The 23,852-nt window shown below is 41.9% G+C and overlaps 1 protein-coding gene across 3 annotated transcripts in view; it reads right to left on the reverse strand.

The window, feature by feature from the left end:
* LOC309872474 (uncharacterized protein) overlaps positions 1-23,333 on the reverse strand; it is a 172,277-nt gene extending 148,944 nt beyond the window's left edge. For 2 of the 3 annotated variants that reach the window (XR_014315877.1, XM_082746709.1), the window contains exon 1: positions 2,543-2,720. Coding sequence is in view for 1 of the 3 variants with exons in the window: in XM_082746709.1 (XP_082602835.1) it covers positions 2,543-2,601 (59 nt within the window). In the remaining 2 variants the exon portion in view is untranslated. Of the gene's footprint in view, positions 1-2,542; positions 2,721-22,887 lie in introns of those variants that run through there. The other variant, XR_014315876.1, reaches the window with a different exon arrangement.
* Positions 23,334-23,852: the final 519 nt, after the last annotated feature.

Below are 23,852 nucleotides of genomic sequence, written 5' to 3' on the forward strand. Positions count from 1 at the left end.
GAAGCAGGCTCCCTGCTGAGCAGAGAGCCCGATGCTGGGCTCCATCCCAGGACCCCAAGATCGTGACCTGAGCTGAAGGCAGAGGCTTAACCCTCTGAACCACCCCAGTTGCCCCATTAATAATCCCTTGTTAAGAGCACAGTTTGTCTCTTATCAGTTCATATTTAGGAACACCGAGTATATGCAGGCCCTGTGATTCCCTGTTACTCCATCTCCCTGATACAGTATGAAGCAAGCACGACTAGGTAATAACTGGAATACAGTTCAGCATTTTTAATGTAATTTGGATGATGAGCCCCGAATTACTTTTCCAATGTAAACCAATCAAGTATATTCCAGTTGGAGTGCCTTTACCAAAAATAAACTTCTTTATGAATGTATAAAAAGATAATTAGACTGTCTCCACATGTCTCCACCGTGTTGGGCCTATTCCCAAAGGCGGAGAGAAGCCAGTATGTCTCAGGGTAAAATGAGGGCACCCACTCTGTGACCCCACTGCCCTTCCTCTCCCCACTTCCGTGGTCAATTTTAGTTGTCTCAGAGGCCGTGTTTATGATCCATCTTGCCAGCCCATGGCTCCAGGCTCCATTCCTCATTCTAAATTTGTCATCTTCCGTGTTGCACTGCCTGTCACAGGAGGGACTAGCAAAGAGGAGTAATGTCTGAGGTCAAATCCCGCCCTGCTCCTGGAACACTGCACAAGCTCACACCCTCTGTGGTGTGGGTCAGCGACACCAGCTCTGCGGGCCTTCCCCTGTGTGCCCACTGACACCTGAATGAGGCTCAAAAAGACTTACAAATCTCTTTTTTACCTCAAGAACATGTCCCAGCTAAGACCAAGCACCATGCATCCATCACTATTGATCCAGAAATAAACTGCTGTCTGGACAAAAAGAGTAAAAGCTTCTTTCATGCACAGCTTCAAGGAAATCAGAACACCATTCATTTCTTAGACTGTCCACAATGTATTTCCAGCGTCAGAAAGTATTCAATATAATGTGTGTGTGTGTATACTGTATATAACAATATCAACTGATATACTAAATAAGAATGATAGACTAAATAAAATTAAAATCAGTGGAAAATGTGTACCCCCATAAAAATTTTGGAAATATATATGTAGTAAACAAACTGAGTCAGATAATTTCAACTCAGAAGAAAATGTCTACATGAAACGGGATTAACTCTTATGAAGTTTGGCTTATAAGGTCCACCTCTCCGACGGCTTTTTGTCCCACCTCTACACATCCTACTGACCACCTCCCCCTACCCCACATCAGGCACAGGTGCCCCCTTCCCTGCTCACAGCTGGTCACTCCCTTTGAGAGGATTCAATTAGGTCAGGGGTCAGAAACTACAGCCCACAGGCCGAATGCAGCTCAATTCCTATATTTGTAAGTGAAATTTTATAGGAACCCAGCTGTGCTCATTTGTCATGTACCGTCTATGGCTGTCCCCATCCCACAGTGACAGAGCTAGTAGCAGCAACAGACACCTTATACTGCTTAGAGCTTAAAACATTCACCATATGATCCTTTGTAGAAAAAGTTTGCTGGCTCCTGGATCAAGTCCTTCACACTAAGGTGTAACAGTTTTATATGCTACTCTTCCAGGGGCCACTTAGATTTTAATAGGAGGTGATTTTTTGATCTAAAGGAATTGGCTCATAACAGGGTTTCCGTCATCAGCAATGAGATATTAAGGAAACATTTGGGGGCAGGAGAATTTCTCAAGCTCATTATTCATACTCCTCCCACCCATGAACCCAGCCATGGGTCCCCTGTTGAGGACTTTGTTGAAGTTGAGAGGGTTATGATGGCATGGAGAAAGACCCAAAAGAGAGGGAGGTTTGGAAGGATGGAAAGAGGGAAGGATGCTGTAGATGGCGTTCTCTGGTGTGGGGAACACACAGCCCGGGAGACTGGTATTTGTCTCAGTCTGACTGAAACGTTTATTCTTACCATTTACAAATTAACAAACAAAAACATTTTGTAGTTCATTTTAAGGGAGTCAGATTCGTAACTTTGCTTGTCCCCTAATCTTTTGCTTTTTTACTTTTCATGGATATCCAACTTTACACACACACAAAAACCAACCCAGAAACAAAACAAAAACAAAAACAGAACTTTCGTGGCACATAGAAGATTTTTCTCTCTGAGGTTTCCATGAGCAGCGTTATTTATCTGTAAGGAAGTCTCCTACAAAAGCAAATGAGAGCTCACAGGAGAGCATTCCTTTCAGGACATGGGGGCTCCATTCATACCAGCATCACTGAGTAAACTTCCCAAGACTTTGAAGTGGCCACTGCACAACGTGGAAACAAGAACATCTGGTTTCCCATCCCGAGGTGAATCAGAAGCTAAGTGTGCATGGGGAGTAATGATCATGCCTAACATTTGCATTTGTTCAGGATATACAGGTCCCAAAATGTTCTCTGGAAACTCCTCCTGTTTAATCCTCAGTACAGTCCTTTAAAGTAAAAAATGTCATCCCCTTTTAAATAGGTAAGGAAATGAAGAATCTGAAGGTATAAGTGACTCACCCTAGATCAAACAGCTGTTGGAGTCCTCTCAGAGCAGAGGGTTGATTCTTTGGGCCCATACAGGATGGATACTAGGCCCTCATCAAATCCAGATAGACCAGCACCATCATTCATGGAACGCTTGAATGCCAAGGTTTTGGCTCCCTTTAGGTACAAGAGTACTATATGGCCAACTGAAGAGGCGTAGACTCCACTCAGATGTGCCCATGAGCTATTCATCTTGAGTACCAGGATGCCACTGCACAGGGCTCCTGGCCCCAACCAGGAAAGTGGTCACATACCACTAGCATTTAAGAGGCTTTGCACAAACTAGAAAAATGCAGACCAATTACACAAAGGTATTCCTTTCCCCCAGCTGACCCAGTCCTGGGCCAGAGTTCAGCTCAGGAAGCTGAGCAGGCCAGATCCAGCTGCTGCTTCTGTCCTTCCCCAAGACAAGGCATCACTGTCCAGGCACAGCTGGCACAACTGTCCTCTGCCACCCCTGTTCAGAGACCTCCCTGTGCTAGGAGGGGACCTTTAAGAAAGAAAAAAAGAAAGAAAGAAAACCTTATTGAGAAGAACTGAATTCATACAGAACAGTAAGTACCACACAGTTTATCAAGAAGGGAACAGTCATGGTCTAAACTTGGTATGGTTTGGGTGGTGATGACAGTCTTTCTGAGCTAGCTAATTAGAGCTGATCACCATCCAGGTCAACCCCCTCCCACCTGGTTCTCTCTCTCAGCCAAGACTTATTCTGTCCCAATCAAGTCTATCTCCCCCATTAATTCAGGTGCTGCCCCATCTAATGGAAGCATCTATGAACTGGAGGGAACATACCACTAGCAGGAGGGTAGAATTTTTCTTGGCAAGTGGGTGGGTGGCCATCCCCTTCAGCATGTCTCTGTCACCCCATGACAGGCAATCCTGCTGAGATAGGACAATTCCTTCAAGCCTACATATTATCAAGAATCCAACCACCATCAGATTTTCTCATCAGAGCATGCTAGATCTCTTTCTGTTCCTCCTCTAAATGTTCTGGGAGCCCGTATCATCCCCTAGGTGAAAGGGCAAAGTCCAGCTGAGCTCAGTACCTCTCTTGCTCAGGGGTCAAAGGTAGCCAGAGCTCCCAATCCTGGTGAGTGTCCTCCTCTGGGTGGCAAATTGTCAACTCTTCCTTGTACATGGCCGAGAGCAGAGAGAGGAAGCAAGCTTTCTTGTGGCTCTTTTGAAGCCACTATTCTCATTCTGGAGGGCTCCCTTCACCTGACATCATCAGATCCTAATTATCTCCAAAGGCCTCAACTCCTAGTACCACCACAAGCCGGGTAGGGAGTAGGGTTTCAACATCTGAACTATGGGGGGGCGGGCATCACTAATATTCAGTCCATAAGACGGGGACATGCAAGAGTATTAACTATGGCAAGGTAGTTGTGATCTTTTCTTCCCTAGCACATTGCTTGACAGAGAGTAGGAGTTCAGAAAATGGCTATAAAGGCAAACCAAGTTAGTTTTGTCTGTAAGTAGTATGGTTCTACATCTACAAATTGAATAATATGTGTGATGTAGAGGCAGATCATATCTTGCAACCAATTTCCTCCACAACATATTAATCAATATTCTTAGCCAATAGGCCTTTTCCAGAAGAATGGGTTTTTATCACCACAAGCCACCAATGGTACAGAATTACTTAATTTTTACTAGAGGCTAGTAGAAGACACTTTTGATTTCCTACACGGGAAATACTAAAGAAAAACAAAACAACAACAAAAAACCCTTTCAAGGCACTCTGTGGTATAGAGCGAATTTCAAGAAATAGCCCAACAGGGTAAAGGTTGGGGGAAACCTGCCCTAATATTAACCCTAAGACTCACTTCCTGTAATTCATACAGTGCACAGACTTCTCTCTCCTGCATAAACACCTGCAGGACAGCTACTACATGGAAGGCCTGCAGGGTTCCAGAAAAGGCTCATGGCTGCACAGCTATGGCTGGGTTTCTCATGCTGACAGGTCAGTGTACAAAAGCTGTGAGGCAGCAACGGCAGTCTGCTTTCTTTCCAGCTGTCTGGGGGAAAATGCTGACAGGTCTCGGTCACTCTCTGTCTTCATGCTGACCTGTGTGTGCTCTTGTAATGTCCTCACTTAAGACTCATTCTACTTCATCCCAAAAGAATAATGGAGATGAGGAATGAATCCAGACAACCTGCTAGTTCCAATTCAGGTGAACCCCTCTTAGTGAAGGCAGCCCTGAGTAAATTGTGAGGAGATTATCCACACCACAAAACACTTTTAGAACCCAGAAAAATAAAACTGGAAAGAAGTCTGAGAAATCTTCTGTGGGCCTCATCCTCTACTTTCATGGGTGAGAAAACTTAACCCACGGAGGGAAAATGACCAGGCCAATGACCTTCTCATTCCTAACGCATACTTTTCAGAGAGGAAAGTTTTGCCACAGGTATTTCAAATTTTTTGGAACAATCAGCACGACTTTTATTTTGAAATATTTAACTTACACATTCCTGGGGAAGTACCCATACAGAGTGATGGACAAGGGCTCAAGAAACAGGGAGTGGATTTAAGTACAGTAGTACATTTAGATATGTAATTCTAACCCATAGAATAATAGATCCTATTCCACATCCAGATCCACTCTAGTACGTCCGATTTCCAACTTGTTACATATGATGACCAGAATCATCCAGACAGGCAGTTAATGAACATTCTTGGATTATATATTGACACAAATACATGTTTAAAACTTAACAAGAGGCAAACCATGGACAAAGTCAAGTTCACCTCATTTGCTCTTACCAACTTTTGTAGATACCCTCCTGGCTGCCTTCTTAACCCTCTCCAATGTCACTTCTACACTTTCCACACCTTTTGATTTTTTGAGTAGTAGCTGTGTGAGCAACTAGGCATGCACACGCATGCGCACACGCACACGCACACATACAATGGTCCTAGGAACAAAAGCTGGCACAGCACATTAACTCAATTCATTAGGAAAGAAAATGCTTTTCTTTCCTTCTTTCTTTTTTTTAAACCTTAGTGCAGGCACCCTTCTTAGGGGCATGCTGTCAGTCTGGGCTTTTGTCTTGGCTGGCTCCAGATTTTTTAATGCATGCTGAAAATACCACTCATGCAAACTCACTCCGTGAAGGCCACTTTGGATCACTGCCACCTGCCCTCACTGTATTAAGAAGTGTGGATCCATTGCTATTATGGAGCCTGAAGCAGAGCCAAGAAGAAATCTCAAAGGACCCTCTCCCTAGACATATGTGAGTAGAACAAAAATGAGACACAAATGATAGCATGAAGACCCCAGCACTCTTGTGGTGAAGAGAGGGGCTGTGTTGTGGACCAAAAGGATGTTCTGGGTTCTTGAGTGAGAACAGAGATTAAAACACGTTATCCTTTACATGTTAAGTTCCTTCAGGCCTATCATCAATAGGGTGGATCTTTTCTGGTTTTGTTTTTGTTGTTGTTGTTGTTGTTTTTCCTGAGAATGAGAACTGAAATTCCTTAAAGCAAAGGCACACATTCAAGGCTGAGCAGACCCGAGCTAAGAGATGTCTCCATAACTTTCTGAATACCCAAGGGTCCCATCCTTCCTCAGATAGCCGAGGATAACGAATATACTTATTTATACCGAAGTATTAGAGATTTAATGTGCGACTTCTCCAAATGGCATCTGTACTCCGTAAGTACGTGCTTCCCAGAGGTCCCGGGAGAGCAAATAATGTTTAACCTAAAAGAATATACAGAACTAGTGGTAGAATTCCAGAGCTTTTAAATCACCCTACACCAGAGACCATCTATTAATACAAGTATGGATCTAAACATATCCGTCTGATGAGGCGACAGGAGAAAAAGGGAGCATCATACATAATAAACCTGGAAGGGTAAGTCTTGATCCCGCTGTATTTTCTTCCTTCTTCTTTTACCAATCATTCTAGCCCTCATAATGGTTTCTGCAACTTCATGCCTCCAATTCCACTGCCCCTATGACGAAACCAGTTCTGAAGATTCAGCAAAGCATGTCCCGTGTTTTATTGGTAGAGATAAACTCAGTGCTGAGTTCAGTGCAAAACGAAATTAAGGGTCAAAAACAATGCCACGGGGGCGCCTGGATGGCTCAGTGGGTTAAGCCTCTGCCTTCGGCTAAGGTCTCGATCTCAGGGTCCTGGGATCGAGCCCCGTGTCCAGCTCTATGCTCAGCAGGAGCCAGCTTCCTCCTGTCTCTCTCTCTGCCTGCCTCTCTGCCTACTTGTGATCTCTGTCTGTCAAATAAATAAATAAAATCTTTAAAAAAACAAACAAACAAACAATGCCATGGAACAGGGGGGAAAAAAGACAAAAATTCAGGTGGAAATGTTGGGCCACGCAAGAGCTGGCACGAATAGCACACGAAACTTCAAGAATCACTAATGTTTTAATGGGAAAGGACACTCAGCTAATGATGCATGATTGGTTTTTTTCCCCCTTTTATTATGAGAGTAAGAAAAAAAAGAAAACCCATTTGGTTGTGTCAGGGTCAAAGGATTTAGCACATATTTGCTGACCAAATGCATCTCAGTGATTTTCTGTCATTCCTTCAAACTTCTGCGTTACTGCCTTTGACTACACCGTTCAGCTCCAGTGAGGCAGGATCATAGTGATTCTGCTTCTTCGTGGCCCCAGGGCCAGGAGGAGCGGTCCACCCCAGGGACAAGCAGTCTGGGGTGGTGCCTGGCCTAGAGAAGACTTAAAAGCAATCATAAACCAACTGAAAAGTCAGTCTGCTTTCTATTAGCACCACGGCAAGCAGTTCTAAAAAAAGTCAGTAATAGGGGCACCTGGGTGGCTCAGTGGGTTAAAGCCTCTGCCTTCAGCTCAGGTCATGATCCCAGGGTCCTGGGATCGAGCCCCACGTCGGGCTCTCTGCTCTGCAGGGAACCTACTTTCTCCCCTCTCTCTGCCTGCCTCTCTGCCTACTTGTGATTTCTCTCTCTCTGTCAAATAAATAAAATCTTAAAAAAAAAAAAAAGTCAGTAATATATCGCTCTCCCCCAACCAAAAAAGATCTTTTGTTGGGCTAAGTTCTAAAGAACTGTAGCAATTGCTATTGGGTTTTAATAATATAAGCATAAACTTCAATTTAGCACATTTTTTATTGCTTCTCCTTTAATAAACATATTCTACATGGAAGCTAATTCAGAGAATCAACTCCACGCATTCATTCTGAGGGTAAGTACACAGTAAAGCTTGTCCTGGGCACAAGCCTCCCGTATCTCTCTGGTACTACGTATTCTTACATACAAACAATTGATTCAAAATATATAATGGTGGCATAGTTCATTGTAAAGACAAACAGAACTTGGTTTATTTCAATTCTGTCATGCTATGTGACTTCTTGGAGTTTTTTGTTTGTTTGTTTTTTACTGTGTGTAAAATTTTCTGTTATTTATTGTGAAAGAGGATTTTTACGCATCTCTGCCAAAAATGTCCTTACATTTAAGACTTTTCCTATTTCTTAAATATGTTGCTTCATGTGAAAGAAGCCTTTCAAAATTAAAATTAATAAAAAGTGTTCTTTGATCAGAGACCGATGTTTCATAGAAATGGGAAGAAAAACAAGTTTGACAAAGTCACTGACAAATTTGCAGAAGTTAATGACAAAAGCAGAAACTGTAGAATTACTGTTCATTATTGTGAAAGACCAAGAAGTAGGCATAGTTTCCATCTGTTTCTTCAAAAAATACGTTAATCAAATTAAAAGTATTATTCCAGAAGACTTTTCCTTTTATGGAATATGATATTTATTTTATTTTTAACTTTTTAATGATAGGATAGAACATTTCATAAAAAGGCATTACTTTTCTGGCCACTATTATTATTGGTTTCACTGTGTGATTATTGCCAAAAATAATTTGGTCCTATAGGAAGGGGGTGTTAGAAATTATCCGCTCTGGGAGTCAAATATTAGCGCCCTAATCTGTTGCCTCTTCTCTTTTGGAGCTCCCTGACTCTGCTTCTCATACAGCTCATCCCCTACCCCACCCACCCCTCCAAACAAGACCTGTTAGTCAAGTGTTAGAGAAGGTAGATCTGATTTACTTTAAATAGTTCATCTCTCCTCCGAAGTTGTTCTTCCATCGTTCTCCCACTTCTTCTTCTAGAGAAGGGACTTCGGTCACAAAATTAGAAGGGTTAAAAAGCATTCCTCGATCTCCACCCCCCACCCCATTAACTGTAGAGTAGAGATAAGCAAAGAATCTGCCTACCCACCTGCATATGAGGCTGGAGAGGGGGTGGGAGGGCGGAGAACTCAGCTAGTCTAAGTCTGCCTGGACTCTTGGGACCCTGGGTCAAGCCATAAGATCTCAGTGGCTTTCCTTTCTGGAGTGAGTCTGATAACCCAAATCTTAGCGCCTTCCTGATACCGCAAGAGTATTTGATCCTAAAATGCTGCATTAATTCGCACATCCCTCTGAGCTTCCACACCCGGACCCCCAGAGTCACCCTGAATCCCTCAGAGAGAAGGGAGTTTACATTTCGGTCCACACACACCTCCTCCTTCCAAACTCTGGTCAGCCTGATGTCCTGAACTCTGAAGAATCAACTCCAAGCAAGAGGGACGCTATTTCCCACCCAAAATTGAGCACACCATCATCATCACACTCCAGTTCTCAGAAGGGCTTGAAGTCATCCAAAGGAGATTCATTATGTTAGTAAGCTAAAATTTCCTTCATGTTGATAACAGGGAAAAGTTATGATATTTATTTTTCATTTTTACTTATGGAGTATAATGAATTCCACTGATGACCTATTTATGAAATCCACCAATCCAAGGAAATTATAAAGTTCACCATAGTAACAGCTCAGTGTCAGTCGCCTGAGTGAGAACCACACTGCATAGGACGCCCGGACCAATCACTGGGCAGAGTAATGTTACCATCTCATAGCAACCAAGAGATCTGCATGGCAACATCAGTTGCTATAGGAAAGAAAAATTAGAAACAATATTCTGCTAGGGAGAAATTAAAGTATTAACTGTTAATTCATACTTGAGTCACGGTTGGAGGACCTATCCTAAAATATCCACCTAAACATAGCTCCGATAATACCTGTCCGATCCAAGAGTCCATGTGCTAGGAACCCCTCACCCACCACCAATTGGAACCACCAGCATATGAAAGAGTGGGGACTATCCATAGAAAAGACCACTTCTGAGTAGAAAGAGAAAGAGTTCTTTAATACTAGGAGTAACGGGCAGATTTGGAGGGTAAATTGCACATAAATCATCACATTTAATTCTGTGAGGGAGGCAGGGCAGGTGTTATTATCACTAAATTTTCCATTTGCTCCCCCCATCCCAAATCTGGTTCCTCTCCCAGCCTTAACTATCTCACTGAATGGCAACACAATTCTTCCAGTTGCTCAGACTAAAAACCTCACAGGCCTTCTTGACTTTTTCCTATTTCTCACACTCAATCCAGTTCATCAGCAAACCCTATTATTTCTACTTTCAAGAAATGTCCAGTATGTAACCAACTCCCAACCCACCTCCACAACTATTCCCTGGATCCAAACCATTATCATCTTTTCCTCCTAACCCATGTTCCTGCTTCCTGGCCTTGCCCACCCGCAGTCTATTCTAAACACAGCAGCCAGAATGACTCTTCCAGAACACAAGTCCTAGTCTCACAACCCTCCAGTGATTTCCCATCCTCTCTAAAGCAAAAACCCAAGTTCTTACCATGGCCTACAAGACAGCACACAACTCAGCTCCCTCTTGTTCCCTTGACCCCATCTGCTGTCACTGTCTGCTTTGCTCACCTGCTCCAGTCATACTGGTCTTATGCTGCTCTTAGGACACGCCAGCCTCCCTCCTACCTCAGGGCCTTTGAACTAGCTATTTCTTTGGTTTGGAACATTCTCCCCCCAGATAGCCTCATGGCTCACTCTCTGATTTCCTTCAAGTGTTCGCTCAAATGTCACCTTCTAAAGGAATCCTTTTCTGACTTCTTTTAAAACTGGACTCTTTGTACCCACACCATTAACCTACAACCCCTAACCCCCTTCTGCCGGCAGTGGACACCCAGAACAATGCCTGGCACTTAATAAGTACCTAACAAATATATCATTGTGAATGAAAGAAGCACTGTTTCACAGATAAAGTAACTGGCTCAAGAAGCTAAATGACTTACTCAGAGGCTCACAGCCAGAACGTATTAAAGTTCAGACTGAACTCAGATTTACCAATGACTCCCCAAACTGTGTTCTGCCCACTCTACCACATTTTGATTTCCTTTTTCAGATTTGGTACCCCTTTTAATAAGTTCCATGAATGCATTAATTCCCTGGGACAGGAAGAGAGACCACTGCACTGATGAGACATCTGTGGGCATGGCCACAACAGCAGGGGAGAGTGGGGGTGAGCTGGCCCAGAGCAGGAGTGATGCATAAGGGGCAACTGCAGTTGCATAAGGAAGTGTGGCTGAGATCATGTCAACTGGGCTAGGATACCCCACTGGTGATGACCTACCTTACCCTTTTGCTTGGTGGTAGACCACTCAGCAATTCCTAACTCTTTGTCCACTCAGGTAGAAACAAAGATTTAAATGGAATTTCTAGTCTGTGAAATGTTTCACTTCTTGCAGGTTGGTTCTGAAATAGTCTCAGAGTTGTATTACGTATACATTGCATGACTGGTAGGAAAAAAACCAACAACAACAAAAGAAAAATCCAATCACCAAATACGTTTTTTGGTCCACACAATAGTTTTGGGCGTTTGTTTTTGGTTTTGTTTTTAAGCAGGAGTCACCTAATGTTATGGTATTATATGGAATAGTGTTTTGATTAAAACTATACTAAGAACTGTAGTGGTATGCCTACCATTTCCACCCTGATTCTGATAGCAGGTAATAAGTGCTGGAGTAGGATGACGGAGAAGGAGAAGGTGGAGGCTGCCCAGACACATAACAGGGAGAGGAATAAAGCTAAGGCAGGAATACGTTGCTTCCATGACCTGTACTGATGATCAAGAAATGCTGGTATAGACACAGACACCATCAATAGCCTTGTTGGGTACCTGCTGAATTAAAAATAGTGATAGCCCTTTCACCAGGACACTAGAACATGAAAGACAAAATCAGGGATGATAGTACCTAACCCTCCTTGAGCCCTGATGGTGTGGCAGGCATTTTGCTAGGTAATTTCATAGACTTTTACATATAAGATTCTCAGCAGAGGGACGCCTGGGTGGCTCAGTTGGTTAAGCAGCTGCCTTCGGCTCAGGTCATGATCCCAGCGTCCTGGGATCGAGTCCCACATCGGGCTCCTTGCTCCGCAGGGAGCCTGCTTCTCCCTCTGACTCTGCCTTCCACTCTGTCTGCCTGTGCTCGCTCTCACTCTCTCTCTCTCACAAATAAATAAATAAAATCTTTAAAAAAAAAAAAAAAAAGATTCTCAGCAGAACCCTCAACAGGAGGAATTTCCCCCTCAGACCCCCCAGTATATAAAGTAACCTCAGAGAAATGAAATTATTTCCCAAGGTCATACAACTAGAAAATGACCTAGGTTACCCATTTGTTTCCAAAGTCTTTGTACTTAACTGTTACATTACACCTTCTCTCTTCAAAAAGATTAATTCATGGGATATAAATAAACATGGAAGACTCAAGGTGACATAAGGAGGTAGACATAAGGAATCATTAACAACAACAGCAACAACAAAACAACTTCAGTGAAAGTACCCATCCTTACAAGTTTCTATCTATGGAGAGCTGGGCTGGTATGTGGAGGCTGTGAAGGGGCCGGGTCTACAGTCCTGCTTCTCATCTCAAAATCAACACCAGCCTCCCTCCATTTCATGCCACAGATTTAGCTCAATATGGACAGAAAAGGAAATGCCAAAGCCATGCTCATAAAGGTTCATGTTGCTAAAGGTTGTCGAACACATATTGTTCTATAATCACTTCCTTGGTGACATAAAACTCCCAAATGAAATGCGTCATAACATCGTGAACCCGGGATGATGAGCTCTTTCCACACAGTGGGGGCATTAAGGGTGGACATGAAGAACAAATGGAATTTGGAGGCCTCGAATGTTCCACTGAAACTTCTGCCCTGGTGCGGAGGAAAGGACAGGTGTGTGTCGATGTGAAGACCCTTCTCTGCTGCCTCTCCTTCCTTCCAGTATTTATCCTCAGAAGCAAACTTCAACCTAACTAGGGAAAAATGAAAGACCTGTTACAGATTCCTGAATTTAAAAAAAGAAAGAAAGAAAGAAAGAAAAAGTCTAGCCTAACTTTACAGAAAACATGAAGCCAACATGTTATAGGATCTGGCATTCTGACTTACTTCAGGGTTGTTTCTACCCAGGTTAAACTTTCTGGCTTTTTAGCCTGAGAAGCAGATAAATTTCTCTACCTTCAAATGTGATTTTAACTGCATTACTTAATAACAAGGCCATCAGTTCATTTCTCTATTTTTTGAGCAGTGACAGCTCTCACATTTGCAGTGAAGGTACTCTTAACCCACACCGGACCTGAATGCCCTTAACATTCATTATTTGCACCAAACACCAGACACTCACATATTTGCAAATACTGTAGAAGACAGAGTGATCTCATGGAGAGGGCCCTGCAGTCTGACAGATGGAAGTTCCAGCTCCAGCTCTGAGATTGGCTCATTGAGAACTTTTTGGCAGATTACTTACCCCCCCTCCCCCACAGCTCTGTCATTTGGAGAGTGAATACAAAATACTTGACTTACAGAAGTTTTCGGTGAGGAGAAAATACTGGGGCAGGGCTGAGTCTAGTGCCTGGACATAGCAAATACTCAGTTATTACTTTAAAAGTAAAACAAATGGACCTAGAGATGCCTGACATGGGAATGAAGCTTTCTAACTGGATCTCTCAATCCTTGCTGAGCCCTAATTATGTCTGTACTGGTTTCTCAGGACTTGAAGAGCAAGCAATCCCATGCTCGAAAAGGAGACAACTTATCGCCCCAAGTATTGAGATAAGTCGGCTACGTTTCCCTCAAAATTGAACGTCCGTTTTCTTGTCAGCATTCTCAAGGACAAAGCCTCTCAATATCATGTTATTAAATATGAGATTTAGGCTCAAGGCTTTTCTTTTGGTTGTTGCAGCCCTCTGCCTCATCTCACCAAAACTATGGTTAAGGGCAGCTGCATCTTTGATTCACTATCCACAGGTCTTCTGCGAGCCTGTGAGCCCCTAAAAGCTATCTGTATAATCGTGGTGTAGATTTCAGGCTATAAATCCTATTTAAATGCACACGTCCAAACCCAAAGTGGGTGGGAATAGTCTTTTGACAGATGAAGTCTCAATCTTAAATGACATAAAACAGGGCTGTATGCTAGCCCCTCTCCCTTCTGACCATCGGGGTCAATGATTTGGCACAGCTCTCAGGTGAGTTAGACGGATGCCCACCAGCCAGCGGGGATTGAAAGACAAGAGTCTGCCCTGGGGTCCATGTGAGTTTATTGTTAGGCACTTGGGACAGATGTATGAAGCTGCTGGCCCTGTCCTTTGATCATTGTTGGAAGGTATAGCTGAGCATGAACTGTAGCAATAAGGGTTAGAGAAGGGGCAATGCTGACACGCAGCCCCAGCTCAGGCATTTGGTAGCCCGGCTGGGAAGCAGAAGCCCTGTTTATTTGCTGAAGGACTCAGTAAGCCCTGAGGAAAAAAAGAATGAAAATGGGAACTTTGGAAATGAAGGGAGCTTGGAGATGGAGTCAAAATCCCAGATGCCTGAATTCTGCCCAGGGGCCCTGGCTGACTGTTGGTGTGGAAGGATACTTTCAGATAATACACAGGCTAATGCTACCTAAATATCCTCTGGGCAAACTCGAGGGCTCCTGTCTCATGTTCCCCAGGGAGAGGTCTATTAGGAAATTGAATAAGTCTATCTCCTCAGGACGCTAATGAAGGAATCATTAGAGAGAACTCTCACCCTCAGAGCCACAGATTAAATCTACAGACAGAGCAGGAGTGGCCCCAGTGACAATGGCAAGGCAACTTGAATGCCTTCCCAGGAGAAGCTGCAAGACACCCTGCCCTTAGATGCAGGCCGGGGAGGACCATGCTTTGGAGCCCCCCATATGTCACAAACATGAAGAAAAAAAGAAGAAAAAAGTGTTAAAGAGCACATGGGCTTTGTCATTCCGGGTCTGCGTCTCAGCTGTGGTGCTCTGAGACCCCACCCCTCCACATCTGCTTTCCTGACTGACTTTGTTCAGGCCGCCGGGGAAACATTACCCCGCATCCTTTGCCTTGCCTCCAAATGCTGTCACAGATTATGGGTTCGGCTGCGGTGGACTTCAGAAATGAACGCTGCATCAGAAAGGGTGGGTGGGATCTGAGCAGCAAAAGCGCTGGGGTAAGAGAAGCAGAAGATGAACTGGCCCAGTCTTTCTCCTCAGCGTTAATGGGATAGCAGATTGCCTAACAAAGTGTTGTTTTGCAGTAGCTGCTGTAAGACAATTTTCTTGCTTTTTTTTTTTTCTTAATGTTTTAATTTGTGGGTTGAAGAATGACAGCTATTTTATAATTTGGTAGTTTGATTTAAAACATTTAAATAACTCTGTTGATGTATTTGGCTGAGACTCCACAAATGTCAGGGGTCTGTCTGCGAGTGACCCAGGACCGGCCGCAGGACTGGAGTACCCCAGGCAGTTATCCCGCTGTCAGGCCTTCATTACCTTTATACCCGAGGCTCCTAGGTCTTCTCCCAGAGGGTGTAGCCCAAAAAAGTCACTATTACCAAATACTAAATCCCAAATCATCCTGTTTGGCAGGCATCCTCTAATATTGACGTGGATGCTGCCTGTTTGGCTCCTGCAACAGATCGACTGAGGGAACACGTTGAAGGACTGGCTTGTTTGAGTAGGAACATTTTTACATAGAACTTCCACTCTCCTCTCTTCTTGGGGAATGAAGGGAAGAGGATCTCCAACTTCCATCCCCACCAACTTGCTGTTGCTATCCAAGGGAGGAATGGCTGATTCAGTTGGTCAAACCTTGAATTTATTTTTTTTTAAAGATCTTATTTATTTATTTGACAGAGAGAGATCACAAGTAAGCAGAGAGGCAGGCAGAGAGAGGAGGAAGCAGGCTCCTGGCTGAGCAGAGAGCCCAATGCGGGGCTCGATCCCAGGACCCTAGGATCATGACCTGAGCCGAAAGCAGAGGCATTAACCCACTGAGCCACCCAGGCGCCCCAAACCTTGAATTTATTTTGCCATACTTTTCTGGATGGTGGGATGATTGGGTCTCATAATAGGAGAAACCGTGTCTGGCCTATGAGTTCAGTTCTTCCCGCCCACTGCTATGGTAAGAAAACTAGAAAGGGGTTCTCACAAGGGGAAGAGGAACGTTCTCCTTTCCTCTCTGTTCAGCTCTGATGGGTGAGTGAGAGGATGTTTGACCTATCCAGATGGCCAGGTTAGTGTAAACTGTGTCGTAGGTCTTGTCCTGTCCCTGAAGGCACCTGCGATTTCATGAAACCCAAGGCAGAGATTCAGGGTCAGAGAGAAGATCATAGATCCAACTCATACTTCCTACCACATTTTGCCAGAATTCCTGTTTTTGAAGGTATATTAAACAAGGTAGGCTAAGAGGCTATAACTTAAGACCCACTAAATCAGAGAGAGTATGGAATCATCTCTCTTGTGTTTCAACCTAAGGTGACTGGCTCTGGTTCGGCAGACAACTCTGCTCCACACAGTCATTCTGGGTCCCCCATCTTCAACGTGTAGTTTCCAAGGCTGCTCAACTCTAGCTATCCAGAAGAAAGATGAGAGCAGTCCAGGGCCAGACAAGTGAGGTGGAAGTTGACCATATTGCTTTCTCCCACATTTCTCTGACAAGAAATCCTCATCAGCTCTACAGGAGGCTGAGAAATGGGAGCACAGATTTTGGTAGACAGTTAACATTCTCCACCACAGAGGAGTTAGTGAGCCTTGTAAGGAATGCACAGTCTGCACTTTCACTCAAAGGTGGACACCTTACAGGAATATACTAAAATGTTTGTTTTTGTAGTACTACCTCGGTAGTAGACAGGTAAGTTACTCATAAAAATACTCAAGCCCAAACCATCTTTTACCTATAAATTGTTACAGAATTCTCTTCATGTGTTTGCTCAATTACTTGAGCAGATTCAAAGATTTGGGGATAAAAATAAATACAGGTACTTCCTATAGGCCTCATGTAGGCTGTCATAAGAAGGAAGACGGATAACCTACCACCCTAAGATTCTCAATTTAATACACCTTAATCAGTTTTACTGACCATTTATAAAACTAATCAATGATTTTATGACCCATCTCTGGTAAAAAGTAAGCTGCAGCACCTTTTAATGAAGAGACACAGCCTAAAGGATGTATTAGTTTCACTCATTTAGGTTCTCTAAGCAATAATCCTAACTTCCTATATCGTTAACTTCTCTAGGTTAGACAATTAAAAAGTCACATACCTGGGACATTTAATTTTTGTTGCCGTCCCCCAGACCCCACAAAAAAAATTTATGAGGTTTTTTAAGTTGTGTACTTGAGCTTGTTGAGGCACAACATTTTAAATAACTATTTTGGATCAATTATTTTCTTTCATTAAACAGTAATTGAATACTTTATCCTTTAAGTTACACATGATTTCTTACATAAGCATTAATGCAGTAAATTCCTTCTAAAATCCTAAGCTGGAAAATCTTCTATCTTCAAATGAATATAATGTATCATTTTTTTTCCTTACAAGAACCATACAATTTACCCATTCCCCTGTTTGTTTTAGTTTCTAAGAAGATTAACATTAAATTCAACAATCAACTGTAATAACTGGTTACATTCTGGTGCCTGAAATCAATGTCCCAGCTTGTTTTATGTTTCATAAACTTTTTTACTTTGGAATAATTTTAGATTTATGGAGAAGTTACAAAATAGTACAAATAGTTTCTATATACCCTTCATCCAGTGTCCCCTAATAATAACATCTTACTTATTCCTATATTTGTCAAAACTAAGAAATTAACATGGTGCAGTATTATTAACTCAGCCACAGACTCTGTTTGGACATCACCAGTTTTTCCACTAATGTTCTTTTTCTGCTTGAGGGTGCTATAGTGTGTTTAGCCCAGCCTGCGTTAATTGAAATATGGCCTCCTGGCTGAAAATCACTCCTAAGAAATTTAATGACTAGGAACTAGAAAGTGTTTATTTAAAATTTGCAAAAGACTTCTTCTCAAACAAACAAAAAAAAAAGTACATTAATTTATCCCTAGGGCAAACCATTACTTTGTTTGGGAGGAAAATATACTCACATACTTAGTTACACAAATATAAAGCAAGTACCCATACTACATGTCTGTTAAAGCCTAAGGAACAACCTTAAATAACTTTAAATATCATACTAGCTGTCTGTTTTCAACATAAACTAAGAGGTCTATTATGCAATTTAGTAGGGTTAAAGCTATGTATATGCTGGCTTTGCACCTCTGTGAGAGATGGTCATAAGGAGAAGAATGGAGTTTCCTTAAAATGAGAGAATGTTCACACTGTCACTCATCCTGGGAGAAGACTGCTCTTGGGACAGAGAATTGGGAGGAAAGCCATCGATCTCAGGGATGAGGAGTCTTCCTTCTCTTTCAGACTTGGATTTCAAGTAGTGAAGATAAGCTCAAGGGATTCCCAGCGGCAGGCATTACTACGTGGAGTAGCACTTGCTACTTGGAGACAGATTGAGCTCCACCAGTCCCATGAAGCTGGATTTGGGTCTGCTGGGCTCTAAGAGAAGCAATCATTGAGATATACACCATCTTGTACTTCCCCTGTGCTAAACTTTCAAACAAGTCCTACCCAAAATTGCAGCTTAGTCTCAGCTATGCTATGGGAAGTCAAGGGTTAGACTTGGAGTGGAGTGGCAAAGGGGAAATCATTAACCTCTCTCCCAATGCTACAGGCAGTCTGACTAGAAAAAGAGTTGCAGGTTCTACATTTCTAAACACACATGCATAGCTCTCACTCTCAGGACCCCTAAAAAATACCTGGACATATTTGATGGGAGTTAACTTCCTGAGTGCCAGGCAGAGACTCAAAGTCATCATAAAGTGGGCATTAAGTGTGAATTAATTTTGTGGTTCCAGATTACTAAGGTCTATATGTATATGTTATACTGGTATTTCTGCTCTGGTTCACTTTTTTTTTCCCCAAGATTTTATTAATTTATTTGAGAGAAGTGGGGGTGGGGGAGAGCACAAGCAAGGGCAGAGGCAGAGGGAGAAGCAGACTCCCCACTGAGCAGGGAGCCCAATGTAGGGCTCAAACCCAGGACCCCAAGATCATGACCTGAGCTGAAGGCAGTTGCTTGACTGACTGAGCCACCCAGACACCCTGCTCTTGTTTACTTTAATTGCTTAAACTCATTTATTCATGCATTCAGACTTATGGAGCACCTACTCTGTGCCAGGCATAGTTCTGGACACTGAGAATGAAAGATAAAAAAAGGAAGACAAATCTGACTTTCTGATAAAGTCCCTACTCTCATGGAGGAAAATACATTGCAAGGTACATTGTGTGCTTTCTAAATCCTAAGGAGTGTAGAGAATTATTTATATTTTAATTGTTAAAGCTACAATTTCATTTAGTTTTTTTTAAAGGTTTTATTTATTTATTTGACAGGTAGAGATCGCAGGTAGGCAGAGAGGCAGGCAGAGAGAGAGAGGAGGAAGCAGGCTCCCAGCTGAGCAGAGAGCCCGATGCAGGGATCGATCCCAGCACCCTGAGATCATGACCCGAGCCGAAGGCAGAGGCCTTAACCCACTGAGCCACCCAGGCGCCCCTACGATTTCATTTAGATATGGTTTGATACATGATAAAGAACTTTGATTTGGTCCTTAAAAATTAGAAGGATTTAGTAAATGTGGCTCATCAGGAAGGTTTGGGGAACACATCTCCAAACTAAAATAACTTTCTGAGAAGAGAAAGGGCTCTCTTAAGACTTCTGGCTCTCCTGTACCCTAAGCCCAGGGGTAACCATTGAGACTTCCTCTTGGCTTATGGCCAAAATCTAAATACTATCTAGGCCCCTCACGTCTGAAAAGACAGAACAATGAAGTCCTTAGAAACAGAGTCTTTAGACATTTCTTTTGAAAAGATTACTAGAATAGAGCTTCTAAATCTTCTAATTGCCACTGCTGACGTAGTCTGTTATAAAAACACAATAGTGAATAGGCAAGGACCAGAAGATTCCAAATTGTCTAATATTGGAGAGATACCACAAGTCATCTCTCTTAAAAAATATGGCTGTCAAAGCCTGTGATCCTGATTGCAAAGACATCTGTGACTAAATAATGCTGGTTATGGAAATTGCTGAAAAGTTATAAATAAAACGTTAAATAATACAGTACAGCTAATTCCCCAGGTGTTGTTTCTATTCTCAAGTAAGGATCTACATGAACCAAGTGACAGCATACAGCTTTCCTGTGGGTGTAAATCTCTAGCAATATTGTTCACTCACATTTGCTTATGTCCTTTTACTTGATCAGTAACATAACATTATTTCTTGTTTTGTTATTTCTTCTCTCCAATTCACATCAGTAGCCTGTTCTTATAAATAATTCAGCATCTGTCTGGGCATTTGTGGGCAATATTATCTTACATGATGTTATACAGGAAGTGGGAGGGCAGTAATGCTTAAATGTGGGGAAATAATGTTTCTTTCAATCGTTCATATTTGCAAAGTGGTTCTGTCACATCCTTTGCCTTTGAACTTACACTGAACTTTCTCTTCCAGAAAGTCTGGTTGCATGGATTCAAGCCTGCTGCAAAATTTGATATAACTGGAACTTGATAAGAAGGTTCAGTGCAGTCAAGTGATCAGAAGATAACTACAAAATGATCTACTCTACCTATAATTTCTGGTGAACTTGCATCTACTTAGATGTTTAAACAGGCTTCAAAGGAAGCACATCAGATCATCTATATACATTACGGGCAAACAGAACCCTTTTTGCCCTCACCAAAATAATAGTTATCAAATATTATTGAAATATCAATTAATCTCACATAATATCAAAGGAATATGAAAGATTAAGAATATGAAGGATTCAGAACTTGGAATTTAATTTTTTCAAACAATTTGAGATATCACTTTTTAAATTTCCAGGGCAATTTTTATTTTTTTTTAAGAAATTTATTTATTTGTATTAAAGAAAAAGAGTGCACAAGCAGGGGGAGGGGCAGGAGAGGGATGGAGAATCCATGAGCAGGCTCCCTTCTGAACATGGAGCTGGTCATGGGGCTTGATCCCAGGATCCTGAGGTCATGACCTCAGCAGAAACCAAGATCAGCCCCTTAACCAACTGAGCCACCTAGGGGACCCTCCAGGCAATTGAGAGTCAGGTGTTCACATCTGAGGTTTATAGTTGAAACCTTGCTGGCTTACTTCTGACAAGACATCCTGCATATCCTTGGAGCTATTGGGAAGTTCATCATAACTGCAAGACATTCATCTTCTGGTTTCGAAATACAACTGAGGAAAACAAACTTTGAAAACAGAATGGAGTCCGTTGAAACAGTTATATTTATACCTCTCTTGATTGCCAATGACTAAGCATATACCTTCTCTAAATTATGAAAACCTATAGGAATCCAGGTCAAGTGTTGACTCAGGGTCCTTTGCACGTGCTATTGCCTCTACTCAGAATGCTGTTTCCTTCCCATGCACTCTAACTTCTAATCTAATCTCAATTCACCCTTAGGGTCTTGGCTCCCCTGATAACCTCAGAAGAGGCTGAGAGCCCCAGTATATGCCCATATGCTCCTGTCTTTCTGTACTTTGTAGCATCATCATCTTGTTTTTAGTGGCTAACTGATGTCTGCTTCTCTCAGAAACATAAAGAAAACAGAACCAGATTTGTCTTATTCACCATTGACAAGCCATGTTCAAGGTAGTTGTTCAGAAAGGACTTGAATGGATAAATTGATGCTGTGCTCAGTGTTTTACATGTGAGGATGAACGGATGGATGAACGACCATCAAAAACAAGGACTAGGGGCACCTCGGTGGCTCAGTGGGTTAAGCCTCTGCCTTCAGCTCAGGTCATGATCTCAGGGTCCTGGGATCAAGCCCCACATCAGGCTCTCTACTCAGCGGGGAGCCTGCTTCTCCCTTTCTCTCTGCCTGCCTCTCTGCCTACTTGTGATCCCTCTCTTTGTCAAATAAATAAAATCTAAAAAAACCCACAAAAAACGAGCACTAAGAACATTAAAATCATCTGAACGAACAGTTGATCCCATCTTAAACAAGTTATGTATGAAAGTTTTTGTTTACATAAAATTTAGAAGAAATTTCAAAGTCCACTGTAATATGAGTTACCTGATTTGCATATCAAGGAGAAATATATATATATATATGTGTGTGTGTGTGTGTGTGTGTGTGTGTAAACTGCCAAGATCAAAGCTTGGAGAAAACCACTCATGATAAAACAAGAGGGTGATAACAGTAGCCAGGGAAAAGAGGAGATAGGAGATAAGAAACCCAGAACAAATGTGCATTTATTCACATTCCAAAAGAGGTATGTGACCCAAAAAGAACTGAAAACTAATACTGTCTATTTTGCAAACTATATCTTTCATTTAGTACATGTTGATCATCTTATTATGTCATTAAATACTCCCCTGCAATATCTTTTCAAGTGACTACAAGAATTCTATTGTAGGCATGTACCATCATTTATTTACTTATTCTCCTAAAGTTGGACAACTTAAATGTTAGGTTAATTCCAGTTTATTTATCAATTTGTAGCTAAATCTTTGCACATATCAAATTATTTGCTTAGGACAAATTTAATATTTTGAAGGGACAAAAATATAAGGACCAATATTTCCAATTGTATTTAAGAAAAACATGAATTCACATATATTTTACCCAGGCTGGGTAAAATATCCTTATCATATCCTTCCTTTGTTCATAGAGCACAAAGCTTGACAACTATGACAGCTTCACAGTAATTAACATTTACATTTTTATCTACACACATTGCATTACTTTACTATTTCTTCATCTTGCCTCAATCAAAGCAACAAAATTTTAGTAATGTTAAATTGAAAAAAATCCTGAAGGTGCTATCTGGGATTGGCAGGACCTTGGTCCTATGGTGCATTCCTGACAGTGAATATTTAACATACTTGTTATGATATTTCTTCTAACTGGAGTATTTTAAAATGAATGTAATTGGATGATCATCCTTAAAGCAATCATGGGTCTCTCTACTATGTGTCCAAGAAAAATATCTAGTTTTCTAGAATAATAAGATTTTTTAAAAATCATAACTGAATACTTTTGATTTCTTGCCTTCTAAAAGGCAAACCAGGCCATTTGATGGCTTGTCTGATCCAAAGAGAACAGAGTTTCTAAAATTAGTATAAAACCAGTCCTACTGTGACATCATAATGAATAGAATCACTGATTTCATAAATAACAGGACTCAGGGTCCACGGGAAAGTCAGCTGGGCTGACATTCCTGGAGTAACAAAAAGTTGCTAGAAATAGAAGATGAGGAGCCATGATGTTTCCATCTACAAGAAATCTCATTGAATAGGTTGTATTTCAGCAGTGACCACTCTTCAATGATAAAGAAGTACAGCTAATGAATTACTCTGTGTAGGATTGGTATTTGTGACATGGGGCCTTCTGTGATGCCAATTGTTACCTTGAAAAGCTTTTTTAAAAAAAGTAATCTCAATCTCAGAAAACACTAAGAGATCCTCCAACCACAAAATCTTCCTTGCCAGCTTTAACTTTTCAAGCCCACATTTGTCAGATGAATAAATGTAATGGATAAGATATGCTTGGATCCCTTATACTAAAGATTTGATAATTAAGGATCTTGGAAGGAAAAGCTGAACAGTCAAGAAGTTGTCCCAAAAGTTTTATCCCATTTTCATATTTCTAATGAAATTTGGTTTTCAGGGAGGATGCCTGAAGTAGAGAAGTGGCTTCAACAGCACTCTCATGGAGTCTTTTTGTTGTTGTTTGGTTGGTTGTGTGTTTGTTTTGCTTTTGCAAGTTCAGGTGTTTAACTGCTGCTGTTCTTCTAAAGGGGTTGTTTTTCTCCCTGTAATCCACTGCATCACATCCCTGGATATCATCCTTTAAACAACACCTAGCATAAGCCAAGTACTTTATGAAATGCGCACTACACAAACTTGATGACATGAAGCATTAAGACCCGTGGTGCCCTTTTGCTAGAGAGCTAAATTCCACTAAATCTTTTCAGCAGTTTGCTCCTGTCAACATGGCTGCTCATTCTTAGCACA

The sequence above is a fragment of the Mustela nivalis genome (assembly GCF_964662115.1).
Source record: "Mustela nivalis genome assembly, chromosome: 8".
NCBI lineage: Eukaryota > Metazoa > Chordata > Mammalia > Carnivora > Mustelidae > Mustela > Mustela nivalis.